The sequence below is a fragment of the Monomorium pharaonis genome, chromosome 5 (assembly GCF_013373865.1).
Source record: "Monomorium pharaonis isolate MP-MQ-018 chromosome 5, ASM1337386v2, whole genome shotgun sequence".
NCBI classification, from domain to species: domain Eukaryota; kingdom Metazoa; phylum Arthropoda; class Insecta; order Hymenoptera; family Formicidae; genus Monomorium; species Monomorium pharaonis.
In genome coordinates, this window is record NC_050471.1 from 6,544,956 (window position 1) to 6,568,645 (window position 23,690).

General features: G+C 32.7%; 2 protein-coding genes across 6 annotated transcripts in view; one reads left to right on the forward strand and one right to left on the reverse strand.

The window, feature by feature from the left end:
* The window catches only part of LOC105834981 (protein bicaudal C homolog 1-B), a 36,849-nt gene that overhangs the window by 9,198 nt on the left and 3,961 nt on the right, over nucleotides 1-23,690 (forward strand). For 3 of the 5 annotated variants that reach the window (XM_036286545.1, XM_036286547.1, XM_036286546.1), the window contains 9 exons: nucleotides 9,154-9,223; nucleotides 14,919-14,998; nucleotides 19,145-19,360; nucleotides 20,485-20,724; nucleotides 20,959-21,177; nucleotides 21,559-21,859; nucleotides 22,200-22,577; nucleotides 23,121-23,222; nucleotides 23,307-23,551. In XM_036286545.1, coding sequence (XP_036142438.1) covers nucleotides 9,154-9,223; nucleotides 14,919-14,998; nucleotides 19,145-19,360; nucleotides 20,485-20,724; nucleotides 20,959-21,177; nucleotides 21,559-21,859; nucleotides 22,200-22,577; nucleotides 23,121-23,222; nucleotides 23,307-23,551 — 1,851 coding nt within the window. Of the gene's footprint in view, nucleotides 1-6,696; nucleotides 7,826-9,153; nucleotides 9,224-14,918; nucleotides 14,999-19,144; nucleotides 19,361-20,484; nucleotides 20,725-20,958; nucleotides 21,178-21,558; nucleotides 21,860-22,199; nucleotides 22,578-23,120; nucleotides 23,223-23,306; nucleotides 23,552-23,690 lie in introns of those variants that run through there. The other 2 variants (XM_036286548.1, XM_036286549.1) reach the window with 2 other exon arrangements.
* LOC105834999 (peroxisome biogenesis factor 2) overlaps nucleotides 1-23,690 on the reverse strand; it is a 38,340-nt gene that overhangs the window by 4,306 nt on the left and 10,344 nt on the right. The gene's annotated exons all lie outside the window — the stretch shown is intronic.

A 23,690-nucleotide genomic window follows, 5' to 3' on the forward strand; every position in this document is an offset into this window, starting at 1 on the left:
TCAAAATAAGCAACTGCGTGTTTTTGTGGGAGAATCGATAGCAAAACGATTTCTCGAACGTCGATGACGATGACGACGATGTTGACGTAAAAAAATCTGGATTACGGCGCGGAGAAATCCAAACAAGCGCGCAAAAGAAACTCGTTCTCTTTCCTTCGTCTTCCTTCTCGTTGTGATAACGTAACGCTAAATTATAATCGTAGAGCGAAATGAGCCCGCAGCAGGAAGCTCATGATTCGGACGTAACACTGCATACTTTCTCCGTCCTCTCTTCCCGTCCCTATTGCTCGCCCGGCAACTCGAGAAAACCGATCGACGAATTACGACCGCGGCGGGATCGCGGCGATTCTCGCAGCGATGAGAGGATAATTGAGGAGGCGCATAGTCGGATAACGCGAACCGGGAAACACCAAGCACGTGCTGCTTCTCTCTCGTTAAATTCGGCTCGAGTAAAATTTGAGAGAAGAGAACTTCGAGCTAAAGTAATAATGGCGAAATCGTGATATTTAGATATCGCGATGATGTGCAATAATTCAATCACAATTGCCGTAAATCTGACATTACTTGGATGAGATTATAAATTTATATTGATACTACTTCAAATTTTACAAATCTCTAAAAACAATAATTTTTTTTTTTTTGGTTTCTTCACAAAACATATGTTTAACTTTTTCAATAATTCGATAACTTACGAACACAGTGTAGAGTGCTTTTTTATACTAATTTCAGGAAGTTTAATAATCACTTATCAATTTAAATAAGAAAGTTAATCAGCAAAATTCCACTTAAATAAAATTTCTTAGATGAATGAGGTGTGTGTGTGTATGTGAATTAAAAAGATGAATTAAAACATCTCGAAGAGATCGCACCGATAAGCGGACCACATGTGGCCCATGAGGGCCTTATAAGAGCCTTATAAGAGCCGTTGACCAAGTAAATTCGAAGGTAACATTCATCGCTTATCCTTATCGCAACATTGCGTAAACGAGAAGGAGGGAGGGGGGTTCTGGAAATACACCGACCGATTATTTATAGAGCAACTTTAATGGCATCACGTTCTCCTCTTCCCCTCCTCTTCTCCACGTTTTCTCCCCCCCCCCCCTCCCTTTCAAACGATTCCACAACGTGCGTACCCGGTATTATCATCAATGTATGAAAAATTTTGCCAAACTCGGGCTGTGAAGCATAGTACACTTCAAATACATCGGTCTCTCTCTTTCGTTTTCTATCGAAGACGATATTGTTACGTTAATTATGGCGCCACGGCGTAATCCTTGACCGCTGTTGGTTCTCCGATAACAACGAGTGAGATATCGCGTGCTGGTAGTCGGCACTTCATTAATTAATGTTCGCGTGCGCATTACCGTATTCAATGAGGTATATTGATTTTGGAGATAACTTTGAAATCTTAAATTAGCATGAATAGTGTTGCAGTTGTTGAGATAGTTTCGTCACAATCAATTCGATCGTTTTTAATTCAAATTTCTTATCTCAAATGAAGGATTTGAAAAGAATAATCGACGCTTCGTTATCTGACAAATTAAATTACGATAACGGTATTTTTTGCATATAATTTTGTATATTAATAAACATATAATAATTTAATATTGCACTGAGATATCAATTTCACTTAACAATATATTTATATGTATATATGTAAGGGGAAGGGGGGGGGGAGAGAGAGAGAGAGAGAGAGAGAAGGAAAACTATATTAAATATTTTCATTTCTTTTAATCAACATACATTTTTTAAATCGCATTTAAATGCATCGTTATACTGTTAAATGGATTAATTTGTTGTAATTTCTTATAGTTATCAATAATTATTTTGTTCGTTTTACTTTAACCTCAATTAATTAGAAAAGAAGCTTCTTTTGTGACCCGATATTTTATACGATCACGTTTCTTCTTCACGGTTATCTTTTAATCCACCCAAAGAAATCTCATGTTACGTAAATATTATTCTACTTTTGGTACAAGACGTAGCTCTGTGTCACGTTTTAGAAATGTCGCATTTTAATTTCTTCTTCAAAAATTCGTAACTGCTCCTTCAGCATCGACTTACAATTAAACGTTAACAATAATGTTTTAAAATCATTTTTTATTTCCAATATTAACATAATTTAAAAAATAAACTTGGTAATAATATATATACGTAACAATATATATAAATACAGATATAATAATAGTAATATAACATTTAACAATATATTCTATTATTATAATTTGGCATAGGAACTATTTATCACATAGGAACTATTAGTAGTAGATTTTTTATTTTGAATTTCATGGGAAAAATTAGAGTCGATTTTTTCCCTTTTTTTTTACTTCAATCACAATGTTCAAGCTGATATTAATATCATTTCAGCATTCTTGCTCGAAATCAGGCATAATTTTTCGCAAATTTCAAGGATACTTGAACAGTATCTTTCATGACAATAATATTTCTTAAACTCAACTGGCAAAGAGGTTGTTTTCCTGTGCTCGAGTTTTTTCTCTTTTCGATTTACATACGATTTGCATGTCGAATCGATGAGAACTGCAATTATATGTAACAACATATATAACTGTGCATATTCATGATTGTATTGTTACTCATCTTTTGATTATCATAGTTCCATATTGATTAACTAATATGCTCAATGGGAAATTTTTGTTGAATTATTGATTAAAAAAAAAATATCGTAATGTTGAACGATAAAACAAATTATATGTAAAATCTTATAAGAGACAAGAAAAATTGTCTGAGAAGATTCTAAATTCTAGTAGTTTCTTTGTTTCTTGGTTTCTGACATTTAATTATAAAGTCTAGCGCTTGAATGTGCGATGTGAAAAAATCTCATTTATCATATTATATTAGGTAACATAATTATACATAGGTAAAACGGATTCAGCTTAAGAAAGATATTAAAATAAATTAATAAGTATAAAATAATAAGTAAATTTTTATAGAAAGGAGAATTTGTACTTATTATTTGTACTTATTATTTATGCATCTAAACGAATGTGCGAAGCACATAAAAATCGCTATCTCTACATATCCATGAGAATGTTGATGATACAGTTTACGATTTGTTTATTAATTTTCATATAGCTTATTTTTTCAAGTCGTTATAACTCAAACAAGCATATTTTCATATCTTTACAAAGTTTGGTCTAGCGCATGTGTTTGTATACGTAAACGGACAAATACATTGCATAATGCATATTCTTCGCTCAAACACAGGCATATCCGTTGCTGATTCGTCGAATTAGATTCGCGATTCGTTGAAATTGCATACGTAATTTATCGCGCGATATACGGTCGAAATGATTTAGAATGACGAATATGCATGTATAATAATAACCAGTAATAATAATAGGCAATGCTTTCAGTATTTCAAGTCAAAGATAAATTTTAATCGCAATTGGGTTGCGCATCGAGGCTTTGATTAATTATAATATATTCATATGTATCAATATATTTACACATTTATTAATTAGTTCAAAATTTCTATTGGATTGTAGTTTTATGTCCAAATAGGTTGAAAAAGAAAATTTAAAAAAACACGCATGTTATGAAAAATTGTATAATTTTTTCTAAAGTTCCTATTTGTATAGATATAATGTATTACTTTATTTTATAATTATTACACAAGAATAAACATATATACGTATTTTAATCTCTGGAATTTACTCAAGAGTCAATCAAATTGGTAAAAGTTTATATGATCAAGCTTTTTTATGCGAATTTTTGAAATTGATATGTGATAAGTCAGCACTTTGCGCAGCAATAACATACCACTTTATGTACATATCGCTTCGATAGATTAAATTTTTATCAATTAAGTAATAACTCTTCGGATTGTTTGTTGCAAATGTAAATCAGTTATTGCGGAATAAACTTGAAAATAGAAAAATAAAAAATTCCGCGAACTTTTACTTTTCTAAGATTTTTTTTTGCGTTTACGAAATATTATTAAATCAAAACCACTGTCAAACACTCGTTAAAGTATGACTAATATAGTTGAGTATAAAAAAGTTGAATAAAGTTATCAAGTATGTCACGATATTTTAAACGTCCGCAATTTTCTTTGTCCACTCGTTGCGCAATTGATACATACGATTGAAAGTATTTTCATATCAAGTCGGCCCTCACATATATTTATCTGGTTCCTATATCAGCTACTCGTGCATGTTGAAGATAAAGACCTGCATGTATTTGCGATAACTTCGTTTGTTGCTCGATGCACGATTTTTTCAACTTCACCAATTTTATTTAAAGTAACACACACTTGCACAATTTCACTATCCATCACTTTAATTCGCGAACAAAACATCCTCATGATGCAGTGTAGATATAATATCAATAAATAAATCATAACGTCTGCGTATTTTAAATAAAACTATTTTTTCAATTTTAATGTTTTCTTTCTGATATTTGAAATAAAGTATTTTGTAAAGAATTTGCAAAATTACACAAAATGAAAGATAATGGCAAATAAAAAGGTTAAAATATTTAAAAAATATCATACTTTCGTAAAATATTCATAATTATAAAGTTATTTTGGCATTAAGACAATACTATATTTGTACATTTTTCAATTTCAATTTCAATTTTAAAAAAATTTGATATTTGATTTAAGATTCTTATAATTTCGACATAATTATTTTTTTAGATATTTAATTTTGAGAATGTGACACTATTGCAGAAATAATTGTATATTTGCATTATTATATTGAAATTCTTAATAATCGATGAGTGAAAGTAGAGACAAAAAATAGCTAAATTTTTGTTTATGGAAAATAATTGATCAAAAAATAAATAATGTAGTCTTTAGCATTTATATATGCATAGTCGTTATAAACTTTCTTGCTCGAATGTGGAGAATTGAAAGAATTGTTTTGCATGTATTTGATTTTGTGCAAAAACATTTCTTTCGTGCACAATTTTGATTTCTTCTATTATATTAAGAAAACTTTTATATTTTAAAATATTGGTATTGTAAGTAAAATCACAGAAAAAAGGCTTTCAGATTCATGAGAATAAATCCTTTATTGTAGAAAATGTTGAATAAAGAATAGACGTTCATCTAAAATAATTTACCAAAACATGAATAGTAAATACATTTGAAAATAAGTATTGTATTCTTTCATCAAGAAATCTTAGGTATTGTATATTGTAAATTTGGGCATATATATAGTTGTCGTAAATTATTGGTTATACCTGAACGTGGAGAAAGGAAAATCTGTCTGTGTTTCATGAGGTTTTCTATTATCGTAAGAAAGTTTTATGACTGAAGGTATTATAACTAAAAAATAAAACGAAAACGCGCGGTTTAGGTTCACGAAAATATCTCCAGAAATTCTTCAGAAAATTTTATTTTATATTAAAAGAAAATATATATTGCATAAATATCGTTATTGCTTTAACGATGATTTGATAATGATCGATTTGTAACAAAAGAACTAAATGTTTGTGCAATTAGTGCGGTGATTCGACTGATTGCCCGCAAGTGTTTACTCGCACGAGCGGGCAATAGCCGATCCGCACATATTGTACACAATATTTTTTTGTTACCTGTGCGTCGAAATGTTGGTTCTTGAGTGTGAAATGACAAGTGGGAAAAGGACCTGCATTTTCGGTGCACAGGTAGCGAAAGAAAATTCGTTATATTTTGATTGTATATTTCTTAAAACATTTTTCACAAGAGACTTTTATGAGAAAAAAAGAAAGCTCTATTTTGAAAATCAATTTTTATTTTTATCATTTTAAGCAAAATTTCTTATCTTCTGAGTTTCTTTGATTTATGAAGAATTTTCAATTCGTCAGCTTTTAAAAGAACGTTTTTTAAAAATCCAAACAATGAAAAACGACCTACAAAAGTCGGAATGCATTTGAGTTTCTAACTGACTTACAGACCAGCATTTATTTTAGTATCGATAAGATCAAAGATAGATCATGTAACGTTTATTTTATATGTGGCGGAAAAAAATACGTGCAAATCACAGTAACAAGATCATTTCATACTTCTTCATTGATTATATTACGGAAATAAAATGTGCTGTCATTATAAGATCTTTTTTCATAAAGATCGAGTATACAAGTCGATATAATCACAGATATCTGTGATGATATCTATAGTGATATTGTTTGTATTACATTATCTTCAACGTGTAACTCATACTTTTATTAAAGAGGAAGAGTTGGAACATTCTGATATCTATAACATTATCATTTATAGATAATCCTACGAGACTATTTTTATTTTATAAACATGACAATTCAAAATTCGATAAATTTGATATTTAAATTTTAATATTTAATATTTTTAATATTTAAATCTAGTAATTTAAGATGAATACAAAGTACTTTGGACGATCCATATTATTATTACACCAGAGTCTAAAGGTTGTCACATATCATTAAATATGAATGTGTGACATGCATACCTCAATAGAATAAGAGGTATGATTCACTCTGTTATTTTAGAATACTGGGATATTCGATAGTCGAGAAATATGTCTAGAATGCAATTATATCAAATTTGTGTAAAATGGCAGATAAAAAAATTGTAACACATTTCGACGAAATATTGCGAAAAAATCGATTTTTAATAGTTTCTTTGCAAGTTTTTAACCTTGAACGATCGAAATTGATCAAAACTTCGAGTTTGTTCGGTGAAAATGTGGTTAAATATCCGGTTCTCCTTTCGAATTCTTTTTAAAATATTCTAAACGATCCTGAGTCCTAACAAAAGAAACAATAGGAAAGATTTGAAATGCCTGTCAGGTCGGAACTGCAGATTCCTTAATCGCCTCAGTTTTAATTTGTCTTTGTAACGGAGACGACGGAGGCTTGCGAGACACCCAGGTGAGGAAGTGAAGAAAAGGGGATTTGCGGAGGCAGGGTCGCGATGACGAGAGGCCAACGTGGTGCGCAGTGAAGTGAAGTCACGTCTAGTGGCGGGAGTTGGAGTGTGGCGTAGTGGGAGGCGATTCGACCGGACCGACCCGTTATATTATCTTGCGTTAGTCAGTTAGTCAGTTTCCTTTCGTGCCAGTGATCCCACAGTGATCCTGTAATTCGACGAGAACTCGCTGAAAAAATTTCTGGCTCAAAATTATACGCACTTGGCGGGCGAATTCTGTACCGGCTTGTGAACAAATTCGAATGAGAAAGATTTGCACTGAGGGACTAAAATATATTTTCAAAGTGATCCACGTGTACCGAACCGCACAGCGAAGTGAAATGATATAAAAATAGGCCGCTTGATGGCTATAATTGGGATCGGAAATCGATAATCGAGTGGTTTTTGACGCAAAGCAGTTAAAAGACAGTGCGCGACGTCGTCGCTCATTAACGAAGATCCAGCGAATCTTTAACGAGATCGATTGCGAAGTCGACAGATCCTTGGAGACAGTCGCTTACGTCGGTGAGGTGGAACCTCGAAGTTTAATTAGCAACCACGTGATCTTCCGGGATGTTTTACCGCGATCGATGGTGGCTGCAGTGAAAGTAAATCCGGCGTCTCAATTCATTCGCAGTATGATTAGCGCTTTAGTGCCCACGAATCCAGCCGAGTGACCTGTTATCGTTATCGTGAAAGTGATCCATTCACCTCCCACTCTCTCGAGATTGCTCTATGTTATTAACAGGAAAGAATTAATAAGTGGTAACTGTGAAACGCGCCCGTTCTGGGAATTTCTTTTTGATTGATCTGGGATGTTTTTGTGATTTTTCATTTTTCGTTTTCACTGCGAAGAAGGTTCGAGGGCTTTTCACAGTTGGATTTTGACAATTGAGGAACTCGTATTCAACGAAAATGACTGTGGTAATGATAAATGTAATTTTTGAATAAAAATTTTTTACAGCTCACAATGTGCTCGTTTCGATTTTGAATTTTATTTCTCTCATGTGAGGATTGCAGCATTTTCTCAAATTGAAAATAGCATTGTTCGAATGTTTATGGTCTAGAAAATTAATATTCAATTCTAATTAAAATTAATAATAATATTAGATTTTGATTTTTCCAGTTCAACATTTGTATCCAAGTTGAAGAAATTATTTTAAATTCTATGGTTTTAGTATAATTTATAGTTTAAGACAGTCGAGTTTCTCTTCGAAGCCAAGAACTACGTGTAGAAGTTCACATCTAAAAATAGTTATCTTTGCCTAAACTTAGAAATTACATTACATATAGACGTTTAATTATTCAAAGAATTGAGGACTTATCTAAAGATAAAATGAGTAGAACAAAAATGTGATATTCTTTCATGTTACACGAAATTTTTGACAATTTTAGAACAAATTTCTTTTCTACGAAAATTAAATCGCATATTACTTTTCGTAACTTTCTTATAAGTTTAATATTGACTACAATAATCATTAAGTATAGTGCGATTACAATTGAAATAAAGAATTTCTTGAGAAAAAAATTATTCCATTAGATTCCATAATTTTAAAAGTTCTTAGTTAATTAAATTTAATAGATCTTAAGTCTATACAAATCCTAAATTTATCCACATATTACAGATTAAAAAATATACTAATAGCTTTTCTTTATATGGTATTATACAATACTATATTTATGATTGTTTTTTCGTGATAAACGCGTTAAGTAAAGATAGCATCATTAATCTAAAACTGTTTATGCCTGCATAATAAATTAAACTTGAACATTGTAAGAAATACAGTAGCTAGAAAATTGATAAAAATCTAGAAGCGATAAGAATGATTGTTTCAGAAAGTGAATAACAATCAATGTATAACTTTGATAAGTAAAAGCTACGTGTCGAGGAGATTAAATATTCACGAAGGTCATGTGGAAAGCGAGATAATCTTAAAAAATTGATAAGAAGTTTTAAACAATGAATCATTAAAATTTTAATCATCAGACAAATATTACTCAGAAAAACCTTTAAGAAAACATTACAGTTCATACCGTTCATTTATAATTAATAAATAATTTATATATTTAAATGTTTATGTAGAAGTTCAGTAATTGTCTGAAAGTGCAGAAAAAAATGACAGATGAAAATATTCGAATACTTTGTAATACTCTTTAGTAGTGTTTGTTATGTGTTTGCATCACTAAATATCTTGAGAGAAATCTCCATTTGAAAAGTGAGGATCGTGACGATGCATAACAATACTGATTTTGCATTGTTGCAGGTTATGGACAGAACAAATACTTTGGTTACGTGGCCATCGAGATTGAAGATCGGAGCAAAGTCGAAGAAAGGTAAGCAGCCAATTGGCTAAATCATTTTAAAAATAGACTGTTATCTGGATTGCTTACTTTAGAAAAAGGTCGTCTAGTAAAAGTCTTGTAATAAATAGATAATAATATAGATACAATAGATATAATAGAATTCACATGGACGCGCAAGGAAGATATTATTTGAACTATTTATACTACAACAGCGACATGACATGATAATGCTCTTAATTATATTAATATTATATTTCAGCTTTATAATATTAATCAAAATTTATTTGTTTTTTGATAAATAAAAATTTGGGAGCAACGTTCTTTCTAAATTAACTGATACAGTTTCAATATTTAATACATTTGATATGATATCATTGTCAACGTATGGCCTGACATTGACAAAATCCATTAACAAGTGCAAACGCACGCACAAAATATGATTATACGGTGACTATAGAGTGACGGTGATTATACCTTGTTTTTCATTTAGTCCGGAGATAAGGTGAATAAAAATTCCATGCGCGATTTGTACTTTTTAATTAAAAATAAATCAATTATTTTTAAAATTAATATCACGCGCGAGAAAAGCAATAATATGTTTCTGAAAAATAACTTTTTACTTTGTCAAAATTAATAATTTATCTAAAAATGTATATTTCATGAATCTGAAGGTGTGTCTTTTTCGTGACAATGTGCAAAATAAATGAGCAAACGGAAGCTATCGATATACGTTCGAGGGCCAAGTGGAATTTGGTGTGTCCTTGGAAAATTATACTCGTAGGAAACGCAAAAATCGTCTTTCACAATCTTCCGCACGTTCCCCGCATTCGGACTCGCGCGTAGTCGTGCGAATACGCGTTGTTCACAGATTGCGTCAACCGAGTGGTCGGTCGTGCCTCTTCGTCAGCTGACGTCTTGCGCGATGTTGTTTTATGATCGCTATTTAAAGTTTCATCGCTGGCGCTAAAGAATTATGCACGAAAAAAAAAAAAATTTGCATACCTCGCGAAAATCTTTGGATCGACTTTGGATCGTCCTAACTGACGCCGAAATTTACGGGAAAATTCCGAAAGAAATTTTTTATTTGATTAAGATTGTAGATTTAATGTAAATTTTAATGAAAATCTTTTTGTAAAATTCTAATATAGATATAAAGAAACGAGTATAATTAATGAAGAGTACAGTTAAAAAAACGTAGTTAATTTTTAAATATAATTTGTAATATTCGACAATGAAATATTCATTTGACAGTCTACCAAGTTTTACAAATTTAAAAAATTTGTGATTCAATAGGTGAAATAAGAATTTTCAAAAAGGTCGAAAGTATACAATAAAAATACTAGGATTCTAGATAGATTACAATTGATTACTCATCCACGCTCTCACAACTTTTTATGTCGATTGCAAGATTATTGCACCTATTTCTCAATAAATAAATTACAACGCGTAGGTCGATTCAATGCTCGCTCGTTCACTTGAAGTCGCACGTCGTCTTGTACGGTCGGACCTTGTGGAAATTTTTCGGTGATTCATCCCTTCCTCGTGACCTAAACAGCTGTTGCATCTGTCTCCTCTCTCCCTCTCTTTCTCTGTCGCTTTCTTTTTCTTTATTTTGCGAAACTAATCGCGCGTGATAGCCTGTATAATATCTGATATAAATAAATTCATGTATCTTATTGCTCGTTGTGATGCCAGATTATCATTGGACGGTATAAGTTATCTCACATATACAAATAGCCAGAAACAAAAACGCTTGCAGCTGCATGATACGGATTATTGCGAGCCATTCATTTATAGTCATTCTAATAATTTCTTGTATGTAATCGCGGAAATGTTGATGACTACCGAACGTTAACGCAAGAGTCTGTCGCAAGATTAAATTCCATAGATATTCCTTTGCGAAATATTAGGTGGATTTGCGTTTGATACATATGAAGTATGTCATGCTTAAATATGTCAACATACGTTGTTTAAATTACACGGAATACTCTCGAATAATTGCTACTGTATGTAAAGGCTTCAGTTGATTCAAAGTAAATTTTTTCAATACGATATACATTAAATGAAATAATTATATTATTTAATATATATTTATATTTTCCGAATAAATTAGACAAAGAAAAATTAAGGTATTTTTTTTTAGAATTAGAAGAATAAGAGTGTTTTTATGAATCACGCGTCACACGTGCCAGTATATATATAAAAACTGTTTTCATTATTTTGTTCCTTTATTTTAAGTTGTCTCAAGTGAATTTTATTGTAATAAAATTTTAATTAATAATCGAAATAATATGATTTTAATATTTAATAAAATACAAATTATTTTCGAACAATTCCATAAGTTGATCAAACGATCTTTGATTGAAAAAAATATTAATAGATATTAAAAGATACATGTTTTAATATTTTTTGTAGTTTATAAAAAAATAGCGACTGAATGACAATAAATACTCTTGCATAAATGTAATATTCAAAATGGAATTTGCATTCCGGAGCCAGCGAATAGGACAAATTGACTCACATCATGCGCTCTTCAGGGTTAATAGATATTATCAAGTTATCTCCCCCGTGTCGCGATAGGATATCACCTTGCGATTTGACCTGCTCTTGAAGCCGCCGTTATGAATTTTGCGCAGCGAGATCAGCGGGGTTCTAGTCCAGCCTAACCAGCGAGATAATTGTCTGTGATCGAATTAAGTGTCAATCAGTATCATGCAACCGCTCTAATTCTTTGCCGCGTGAAAATGTCGATGTGCCGCGAGTCACGTAAGCCACACTGCTCTTCGAATGTGATAAGACACGTAACTTTTTTTCTCTTATAAATATTTGTAATTATATACGAGGAAGAGAGAGGACTATGATAATCGTCCCTTATAAATACAATATTTGTGCACTGGGCATTGAAATGTGATAATAATCAATTTATAAATATGACAATGCAATCTGTACAACGTGTAATCAATAAAATATATGTGTATTTCACGAATCCAAGAAAAAGAGAATTAAAATAGAAATCAGAAGTTTGAATTTAATTAAATTAAAAGAATTTCTAATTAAACTAAATTATATAGTAAATTTTACATTTACTAAATTTTAGAATAAATTTTACACCAAAAAATCTAAAATAAATAAAATAAGTGAATGATAAAAATTAAGTTTAGATTTATTTAACATAGTTGGAGTATAATTTTATTTCTCTAAATTCTCTTTAAATTCCCAATTTTCTATTTGTCCGTCACATTACAATTATATCAAGTCAACAGATATTGAGCGTGCATGCGTGTTTGTGAAGTAAACAAGAAAATTCAAAAACCAGATATTGCGTGACTGCAACACTGCTGTTTCATCAAATTATCTAACTGATTTTATTTCCGAGATCGAGGAAAATATGATTATCGTAAGATCGCGAGAAAGTTTTGTTTAAATTTATTACTTTATAGAGCATATAGTAGATTCCGTTTAGAATATGCTAAAACAAATAAATCATATAACCTTTAAAGAATATAATAGTATAAAAGGAAAAATTTTTTAATTATTTATTTAAAAAGTAAATTTTTAAATTAAATATTATTAAAAAGATAACTAAAAAGTTACTTAAGAAAATAACTAAAATGGTTTTAAAACACGATTATATGAAATTATATGAAATTTCAGTGCATCCAGATACACAAAAATATTATATTTTTAAGTGGCAGTCATTATAGCTTTTTCGTACGTGTCACTATTATCGCAGTTTGTTCTTGTATATTTCATCGTTATCATTGTTTCTTATATGCATTTCTCCCCCTATGTAAAATTATCGCGAAGCATAGTGGTATATACGTTTTATTAAGGAACGCCTTGTATCATTCAGATAATCAGCCAAGCCTCCGACACCTGCCTCTCTCTTATTTAACCGTAACAACGGCAGCCGACACTCCTTATCGCTTTGCGCAAACAGGATTCATCTACTTTCTATGTTCGGCGCGGCTAAAGAGGTCAGGTCAGGCCTTAAAGTCTTGCACCGAAGAGTCCGCAGACTGCGTCCATTCCAAAAATAATCGCGGATTGTGCCTGATAGACAATCGCACTAACACGACATATATATATATCCCATCTAACAAAAAGTGTTTATGATCGTGGGAGATTTTGATTGGACTCCGATTCTCAAAAGCACATTATTTGATATCGCGTTATTTTCCACGATATCTCTTACATAATTGGGCGGGAGAGATAAGAAGTACGAACTTCACGACACAGACGATATGGTATCGTTGTTTTGATTGCCAAGTGTTGAAAGCGTGTTTTTCTTACTTTGCGCAGAGAATTCTTTGTTCAGGAATGGAATTCGACGGTGCTAAAAGCTCAAAATAATTCTCAATTCTGTTACATGGAAAATAACGATGATATCTTAATAATTGAATACTCGGATCAAATTTTTGCAAAATTAATTGAGATCTTTTTACCCATTTGAGCGTACCAAAACTTTTTAATATTTAAAGAAAAAAAAAAATAAAAAGAAGTTACGAGCGAACTTTTCATCGAGGGAATGTCGATGCCATTAAAACTCACATTTTATACATTTCCTACATTTTTTAAGAGTATTGGTGAATTATCGTTTCCTACTTTGTGCACATTATCTAATTTATGTTTGATGATTGATTCATAATTCTTATTATCATCATAAATAGATAAATTATTGATCTCCTCTATGCGTGACGAGGTCCGAGTGGCAAGCGAAACACGCACGTGCGATCATTATGCAGCGTCAGTGACGCGACATCGCACTCGACTTTGGAACACGTTATACAGTCGAAGGCCTCGCATTCAGGAAGGAGCAAGCGTGCGCTTCGCGAATACTAAGACTGACTTCAAAATAACTAACGATTGACACTGGGTTTTCTGCAGTCGCCAGTTCTCGTCAGCGGTGTCCTTCTACTTTAGGGCGCCCTGTGCGCGCTGTAATTTCCTTCGGGTTCACATTAGAATCATCGACAAACCCTCTTCGCCGATATCAGAGAATGTTCTCGTCGACGCGAGATATTGGCTTCGCCGATATCAGAGACCGGCTAATCAAATAAATATTCGTCAACAGACATCACACGAACGTTTCGTGTATTACAATGTGTCTCCAATATTTTTATTGAATCGATATAAGTTATTTTGCCATACAAATCGGTGGTGCCTTTGTTAAATGCGTCTAAAAGCGCGGGTGGGTTCGTCGACCTTTACAAGGAAACGATTTCATCCATTTTTGTTTTTCAAATCATAACAAACCAATAATAATTTCTGACGCTACACAAAAGTCGATGAATGTTTACGTTGGTGGACACATTTGGTATCGATGTCAAACTAGGTATCGATGAAGTAGCGTCGGTGAAAGCTTTGTCGACGAAATCTTTGTCGACGGTTTCAACGTAACCCAATTTGCCTGAGGTTTCTGCTGTTTAGTCAATCCAAAAAAAAAAAGGGGGGGGGGTATATGTGGAAAATATCTAAAAATATCCTACATAATAATAGAGGAAGACTGTAGACATTTGTTAACTAAAAAGAAAACTATTATTTAATCATTATTTTGCCAAGCACGGAACGAAGTTTAGTCGCGTAACGTGTAATTAACGAGGTCAATTATAATTGATTGCTCGATGTAATAAAGGCGCGACTCGCTGCCGCCTTATTTTATGCGCCCTTATACTTCCCACGCACGTTCGTCAATGTAATTCAGTTTTCTATCTTCTTTTCGCAGATCCGCACATAAAAGTCGCAGGTCGACTAGATGATGTACGATCAGCGAAGGAGAAGATAATGGAAATTTTGGACACACGGGTAAGTACATTGTCATTATATACAGAGTGTTATCAAATCACCCATATCTTTTAAAGTGAAAAAACATACTTTTTATTACTATTTCGAATTACACACATGCACAAAAAGAAACTTTCGTCTCAAACATTTCATTAAAAAAATACCTCCATTAATTTTTTTCAAGATTTTTCTCATACTTTCAAGATATTTTTAAGGTTAACAGAGGAAGATATTTTCAGAAAAAATGTTTGAGACAAAAGTTTCTTATTTTTTTTTACATGTAATTCGAATCTACGATAAATCTATGAAAAAAAATATTATGTTACATTAAAAATGTTCAACATTCAGTCCGTGTAGACCATTTAAAAGTATGTACATTTCCACTCAATATATTGATAAGATCTAGTTTGCGTCAAAGATACCGTTTCGCAATTAGTCCTGTAAGATGACAGATATATGTGTATACAAAGTAGAGAATAAAAATATTACTGAAATAGGGAATGCAATTTTTAAGAATATAGTATTTGTAGATGAATAGAATTAAGCACGATAAATGATTTTGCACGAAATATATCGGTAATATTGAGGAACACAGGCGAATGCAAGTGAATGAATAATGTTCTTTTTTTTATGGAGAAAGGAGAGGCGACAATCGTTTTGTCAATACCAAATTTCCCACGAAGAAGTATGTCAGTACGTAACGGGAATCTATCGAATAATTTAAACTGTAAATATCGGACGAGCCTAGAGGTTTTCGTACTATACTGCAATATTACCTCAGTGGCGCAATTATCATTCATCTTGCAATAAGGGGAACGATGTCGGACGCGGAACGAGTAAATGCAAGGACACACGAGCCTATTAGTATCAGTTATCACTAAATGCGATATGGACGATTACCAAATTCGATTACGTGACATGGGAGAGCAGCCATATGTTCCTCCTTTTTCAAATGTTACATCACGGGCGATAAAAATTAATAATACCGTTGAATTCATATTCGAATCGAAGATGTTATCAATTATCATATTAAATATTGTATAATTTACATAGGCACTCACAGATACACACAGATGAAAATACAGTCACAAATATCGAAACAAAATGCAGGGAATCGGTAAATGTAGGGCGATTGTCAAAATGTAGGGAATAGGGAAAGCACGACGAGTTGTTTTTATAAATTTTTTTTTTCGAAAGTTTAAAGTATAAATTGTATTATCAATAATAGATAAATATTTAAATATCGACATTTTAATTCGATGGCTTCTGGTTATCGGGTCATTAGACCTCTTCCAGACAGGCTCCTTCAGCTTAGGCGATATCTTTTTATCCGGCTCGTGCATGTTTCTACATAATTAACAGACTTGCGTCGCAAGTAAGGAAGGTCGGGAGAAATAGGCGGCGAGGAAGGAGACGAAAGATCATGCGGAAAGAACGTATTTTATTTATATCGCCGTTCACAGTCGTGAATTCCCATGCGAGAAAGCGACTTGTTTAAGTGAGCAGCCGAATTGCATTGCAGAGAGAAAGAGAGACTGAGGGAGAAAAGATAAAAATTATCGCACGATATATACATGAATACAAGTATTTTAATCAATTAGACAAGTTCGCTCGCTTTCTAAAAGAAAAAGACGATTTTTCCTTCTGAAAAAGAAGAAAATTTAAGATTAAATCAACTACAGATAGCTTTATATTGATAAATAATTAATTGAAAAAATTAAATTAAATTTTGATCAAACATTTTCGTGATTTTTTAAGATTTACTTTTTAACGTTCTCTTGGAAAAGCAACTCATATGATTGGAACATCGAATCTTTCGTATTTTCGCATTGACGTGAACATCCCCTAGCTAAAAAAAAAAAGTCACGACGATACGGCGAAATGTCGGCCGGTCCAGTTACCGTTAAATCGCGAGACGGCAGGCGAGACTTGTCGGACTTGTCGCTTTATGCCATGCTATACTGGGCGTACCGATCGATTCCTGTTACTTTGTCGAACATTCCGACGTGCGCGCCGTTTCAGAGACGCGAATATACCGAGACAGAAGGACGCGGGGCGAAGAAGGACGTGTGAAAGGAACATGTATACTCCTGCCTCCCTCTTCTTGCCAAGAGAAACGTGGATAAAATGCTACGCTCGGTTTTGCTCGGGCGAGAATTCGCACGAGAATTCGTCGTCCTCCTCTCCGCCTTCTTCTCATTTTCGTCATTCGCTCGTGATCTACTCTCGCAATTGCCATCGCGGCAAGTGCACGGGCACTTGAAAATAGACGTCATGCTTTGCGTCAGGCATGCAAAAGTGGCGCGGCAGCGCGACACTTGTATATATAGCGCTAATTACGGACCGCGAATGGCGCGTAAATAGCGCAAAGGTATTTATAGACTCACAGTCGGACACGTGCGTGGATATCCAATATCTTTTCGAGTCGACCGCCGACGCCAGGATGTCGACGTCCTGACTTTCGCAATCGCAGCCGCGTCCGTCTCGTTATGTTTTCGAAATCATGCTGCATATCTAAATTGACATTATAAGATAAACGGAGCATTGCGGTTCTTTCTTCTGCCACTTGATTTCAATATCGAACTTTGATATCATTCATTATCATTATATTTACATTTTTTTTTAGCTGTGAATATTTTTACATTCACCTGTGAGACCTGTGTACATTATAACTGAATTTTGTTCGTAAAAATTAATTATGAGTATTATAAGTGAGGGCAAAAATTTGAGTTTCTTTTGGAAAAAGTTATTCCTGTCAACACTGGCAAAAACCATGGCGAATTATTATATATTGTTAAAAAAGTAACTTCAAGAGTCCAAGAGTCGTCTATAAAAAAGGTTGATGTAACTTGAATTATTTAAAGTGTTATTTTGTATAAGCACAGATGAGAAAAAAAAAGAATATTTGCATGCTTTTGCAGCTACCATTTTTCTTCCTTTCCGAAAAACATTATAATCACTCATAAATATTCTTTTTTTTACAAATATATTTTTGCTGACACAAGATAACACTGCGAAATAACTCAAATGGAACCAATATTATAAATAACTCATGCAACGTCACCTTTTCAATATATAATTTTACGTAATATTTGTCAATGTGTTGACGCATTTTAATGAGAAAAATGCTAAAAAGGACTAAGACTTTTGTTCAATATAAGAATTGTAATTTCGTCGAATTTATTAGCATCGTGTCGTTTTTTCATAGATTCTGCAAAGAGTTTGTTTAGTGTTTAATTTTTAAAAATTATGTTTACAATAATCCCGATTTCACTTTGCTTATTTATAAAGTGAGTATTTTTGAGACTGTACGGCCTCGTTCGCGACAACGACGACGACTCGTTGTACTCGGTCAGGAAGAAATTCCTGAAGTCGCACGACAGCAAATCGTGCAACGTTATCGCGTGACTTTATATAACGTTCAGCCACGCGATATCTCAAGTTGCGCGCACGAGTCGTACCGCGACGGATCGGCGATATGGTTCAAGAAGCTCATGTACGTAAAGCCGATGATCTCGATGTGGAAATGTGGAGTGTAAAGCAAACAAATGTAAATTACCGGGAAAGATTACGTTCGTGCGAATGTAATGCGAACGTAAATACATGTTGGAAAAATAAAAATGTAGGAGATACTATCGGAAGATTTCCACTTTCTCCCAACATCCGGTTACTCGTGATAATATAGAATTGATCTTTTATATGTAAAGATTTTATATATCTCTGCTATAATATATATTTTAAGATTTCTTATTAATTTTTATTCAATATTGATAAAACTGTAATTTCAATTTTGACCAAAATGAATCTTGTCTAGATTATCTTTAGCAATAATTTCAACAGATATCATTATTGTCATTTTAATTTTCGATATTTCTCAATTGATACCAAATTTAGAATTAATTTTTTTAATGCGGAGTTAGGTTTTGTTTTTAGTTAGTAAATATATAATTAGGGACGATAGTTTCATTTTCTGAGATTATTATCTTAATTTATCAGGATATAAATTGTGTTTTTAAATAATAAATGTCTAATTGTTAGAGTAAAGAAACCGAGAATTGTTAGAAATTGCTCAACACGTAACTGACTGTATGGCGATAAAGATTAGATTAGAGTTGGAAACATGACATATCGATTTACAAATAGTCAATTTCGTAATTTGATTTTCAGCAAAATAATAGAGTGACCATGAAGCTGGACGTTAGTTACACCGACCATTCGCACATCATCGGCAAAGGCGGCCTGACGATTAAACGAGTAATGGAGGAAACTGGCTGTCACATTCATTTTCCAGACAGCAACCGCAGCAATCACCAGGACAAGAGCAATCAGGTCTCTATCGCTGGCGAGATGGAAAGCGTCGAACGCGCTCGTGCTCGTGTTAGGGTAAGAATTTTTGCAAGTATGTTTGGGATATTTCAAAAGACAGAAGTACAGTTTTAATGTTCGCTAATCACTTTGAGTGAACATACCGAATACTAGCGATTGAGCTATTAAAAACTAGTAAAAACAATATTACTCTTTGGATGTTTATGATATTTGTATTCAGTGCCTACAGAAAGATATCAATTCTGTTAAGTTACTCAATTTTTTTAAAAATAAATATCAATTTTCTTTAACCAAGAATTGTTTTCCTCTCTTGACAAATTATCTTAAAATGTACTCATCACTAATTTTAGAAAAACTCATTATCATATACTAAATGAAAAAGATCTATATTTCGAAGAATATTATTATATAAAATTGTATCGAAAAAAAATCAGAATATTAATAAGCAAATCGAGTTTTTGTTTTAACTTAATATCTTGATGGAGTATTAAATTATGAGGATATATTTTTATGAATAATTTTGATACTAATAATGAATGAGGTGATAGATTTATAGATATATAAATATGTCCACATATAAAATATTTGAAATAAGTAGTACTATATTTACTTAATTCAAGTAATTTATAGTATATATATTATATACATATATAAGATATATAAGAAAATATTTTTGGTAAACAATTTAAAAAGTATTTAAAAAAAGAAAATCAAAAATTGAGTAATCGCTTTTCTTAGTACGAGAATGATATTGTTTTGTGTGTGCGATCGGAAATTGCAGGATGGTTACAGTACATGTCGAGAGAAGATAAAATCATATTTCTCAATTAATTGCATTACGTCACGTTGATTGAGAAATTTTTATTTCAGGCTTGGATACTAAAAATTTAATACCGTGTTAAATATTATGTGTTATGTGCGATAGAATAAAAATTTCTGGTCGAGAGTAAAAAAAGTAGTGGGCGATTTTTTGTAAGATTTTATATAAAGGTGGTTTCAGGAACGAACAAATAAACAAATAGCGAATGCTAACAAATGTTTTACTTACATGGTAACGTGATTTGAATTTTTATTAGTAAAAATTTACATTCGCTGTTTATTCATTGTTGAGTCGTTCATGCATATCCATTTCTAAGACAAAATGTTCGAGAAACATCGACTTATTTCCATATCTTTTTTAGAATTTGACACCCTTGATTTTCTCCTTCGAGCTACCTATAATGAGCGCTTCGCAGACCATACCAGATTGTACCTCACCGTGCGTGGTGAAGATACAAGAGAAATACAATGTACAAGTGATGTTTCGCACTAGACCGAAGCTGCATGCTACCCTGGTGGTTGTCAAGGGATGCGAATGGGAGGTTAACCAAGTCAAACATGCGACGCGTATGCTGATCCAATATATGTGCAAAAATCTAGCTGTGAGTAAAAAAAAATAACCGAAAAATTGATTTATTCTTTCAAGAGCTTGATAAAATTAATCTTAAAACTCTGAAAAAAAATTCAATCTGAATTTTTCTGTTTTTTTTTAAATAAAATCTTGTTTGATCGTTTTCTTCGCACAAATACTTGTTTTAAAATATTTTTCGAAAAAATTTCTGCTCTCTCTTTTATTCTCAGAAACTTATATTCTTTTCGCGCATTTCTTCTCGCAGAGTCAAATCCAAGTACAAATGTCAATGGAGATCTCACCTCAACATCATAGCATCGTGCTAGGCAAACAGAGTAGCAATCTAAAGATGATTATGCAACGTACCTCTACGCAAATCATGTTCCCCGATGCTGGCGATCCGAATATACCGAGCCTTAAAAAAAGCAACGTCACTATTACTGGCGAAATAAACAACGTTTACTTAGCCAGACAACAGTTAGTGGTAAGTCAATATTCATGAAGCTTTCTATAATTAATTCCAAATTTTATCTTTTCTATTTCTAAACTGTGTATTACCATTATACATTTTCTTATCTTTTCCCATATATAAACATTTTTCATTTTTTCTCTACTTAAAATTCCTTTTCACGTTATTGTTTCAATTTTTATAACTTTTTTCAATTTATCAATTTTTATGATGTTACCATAATTTTCAATCGTTATGTTTCATAAATATATAATACAATTGGGATTTAGTTTTAAATATACTTATTTTATGCTTAATTGTAAAAAAATTGTGTGTACATTATGTGTTCTCTTTCCACAATGTGGTTTTCGATAAATATTATTCATTAATAACTATCGTAACGATAATTGTGTTTAGGGCTCATTGCCATTGGTACTTATGTTCGATCTGCCAGAAGACTCTGTGAGTGCTTCCGTGGATACTGAAAAGATCTCTCAACTCATGCAATCTCTGGACGTGTTTATCAATGTTCGCCACAAGCCGAAACAGAGTACACTTTCCGTGATTATCAAAGGAATCGAGAGGAAGGCCAGTAATATTTACAAGGCGCGGAAGCAGTTGCTAGGATTGGATGAGCCCACGGTTATTGCCGATATACCAGTTACTTATTACATTCCGAATGCTGGCAATGTTTTCCAAAGCAATTCCAATAACGATAGTGAGTATTGTTCGTTGAATTCGAAAAAAATGCGACATCGTCGATAGTAGATTAATGTGATAATCACAAACTACATCGTCTTACATAGATCATAGATTTTTCTATAATTTTCAGTAATTCATTAACTTTTTATATGTAAATCTTTTAGCAAATTTACAATTTTTGTAAAATTTAGCGAAATATCGAATTTTATTTATTTCGAATTAATAATTAAAGAATAATTTTAGAAATGACAAAATGTGATTCTACTACATATATTCATCCTTTTACATTGTGTATAAGTTTTTTAATTATTATTTTGTTGTTAAATGCAAATATAAAGTCTTTAATATTTAATTAGGTCCCAACAATCTGGTCAGCGGCGTCCCGGACAACTTTTCAAGTATGTTAAATGTAAACACGCAGAACTCGCCGTATTGCGTATCGCCGATGTCGCACTCGCCGAATTCTCTGGGACTGTCGTCACACTGGGGCCTCGCTCATCATTATATTCCGTCGATGTGTCCGTATCCATACTCTCATTTGAACCACCTGCTGACGACACAACACATGCTGCACAACAACATGATGGGAGCTTCCCACGGGCCCCCTGGATTATCGAATCACGTGATGCCTCCTGGTATCGGAGCGTTTCATCCTAACAACGTACCGACCAATTTTTCTGGCATCCATGGTCTGAACGCCAATTCATTGATGGATAACAAAGATGGTAACAGTGGTGAGTGATCCCCCAATTATTCCACGCGATTTATTTCTACGTTCCAATTTTCTTACAAATGATTACTCTTTGATTGCCACGGTTTTTACCCAAAGTAGAAAAGAATTTGAAATGAAAAGATCAATGGCGTATACTTGCGTATAGGATTTCTATTGCGAATAGGATTTTATGACTATTGAAAGTCAAAGTATTAACACTATAAAAGAACAGAAAAAGACTTAGAAAAGATTGAAGATAACTACAGATTTCTTATTGAAAACACATTAAATTTGAGAAAAAATGTCATTAATTTAGTCATTCAGCTGCATATTTTGTACATTGAATATTTTGTTAGAGGGATATTTTTTACATAAAAGTTGTTAATCTGAAAAATAGAAATGGTCAGAAATGACGTTTGGTACTTCTAATGTTAATATGTACTGTGACTTATCAGTTATTATCAGTATTTTAGATTTCCCAATGTTTTAAATGCTGCCAAAATTTCCCAATATTTTAAGATATATAGAAATTGATTTAATTCTTAAACGACGAATTTTTTTGCAGCATATTCTTCGCTAAGTAGCGTTTCTAGCTCTTTATCTAGTCCTGCCATCAGTCCTCGTAACATTTCACCGGTCAATCCTACGGATGCTAATACCAATTTACGTAAGTCAAACATTGAGAAATTAACAATCTGTTGTTAATCATCGGTTATTGTTATTTACAAATAAATATACGTTTTTCTTTTAGCGGATCTATCGAGCATGTTGTCCGACTTACCGGTCACCGATCGACGCGCACCTGGTTGCGAGAAGAAATCGCTTGAGATGGCTGCGCAGCAGAATTTTGCGTCTTTCGATTATGAGCAGAAGAAGCTGCTGGCCACAAAGGCTATGCAAAATAAGTCGAACAGCAATGATTTTCGCGTACCAACATCTGCTTGGTCTGGTTGTGGCCTTAGCCAAAGCATTCCACTCACGAGTGATTTAAGCAAGGTAACTACATTGACTGTATAATAAAAATAATCGAGATTCTGATATCATCGAAATTTACGAGGTCAAAATCTATCAAGGAATAACTTCTTGCAATTTGTATATTGATGAAAATGAACATAACATTTCCTTGAAGTAAATG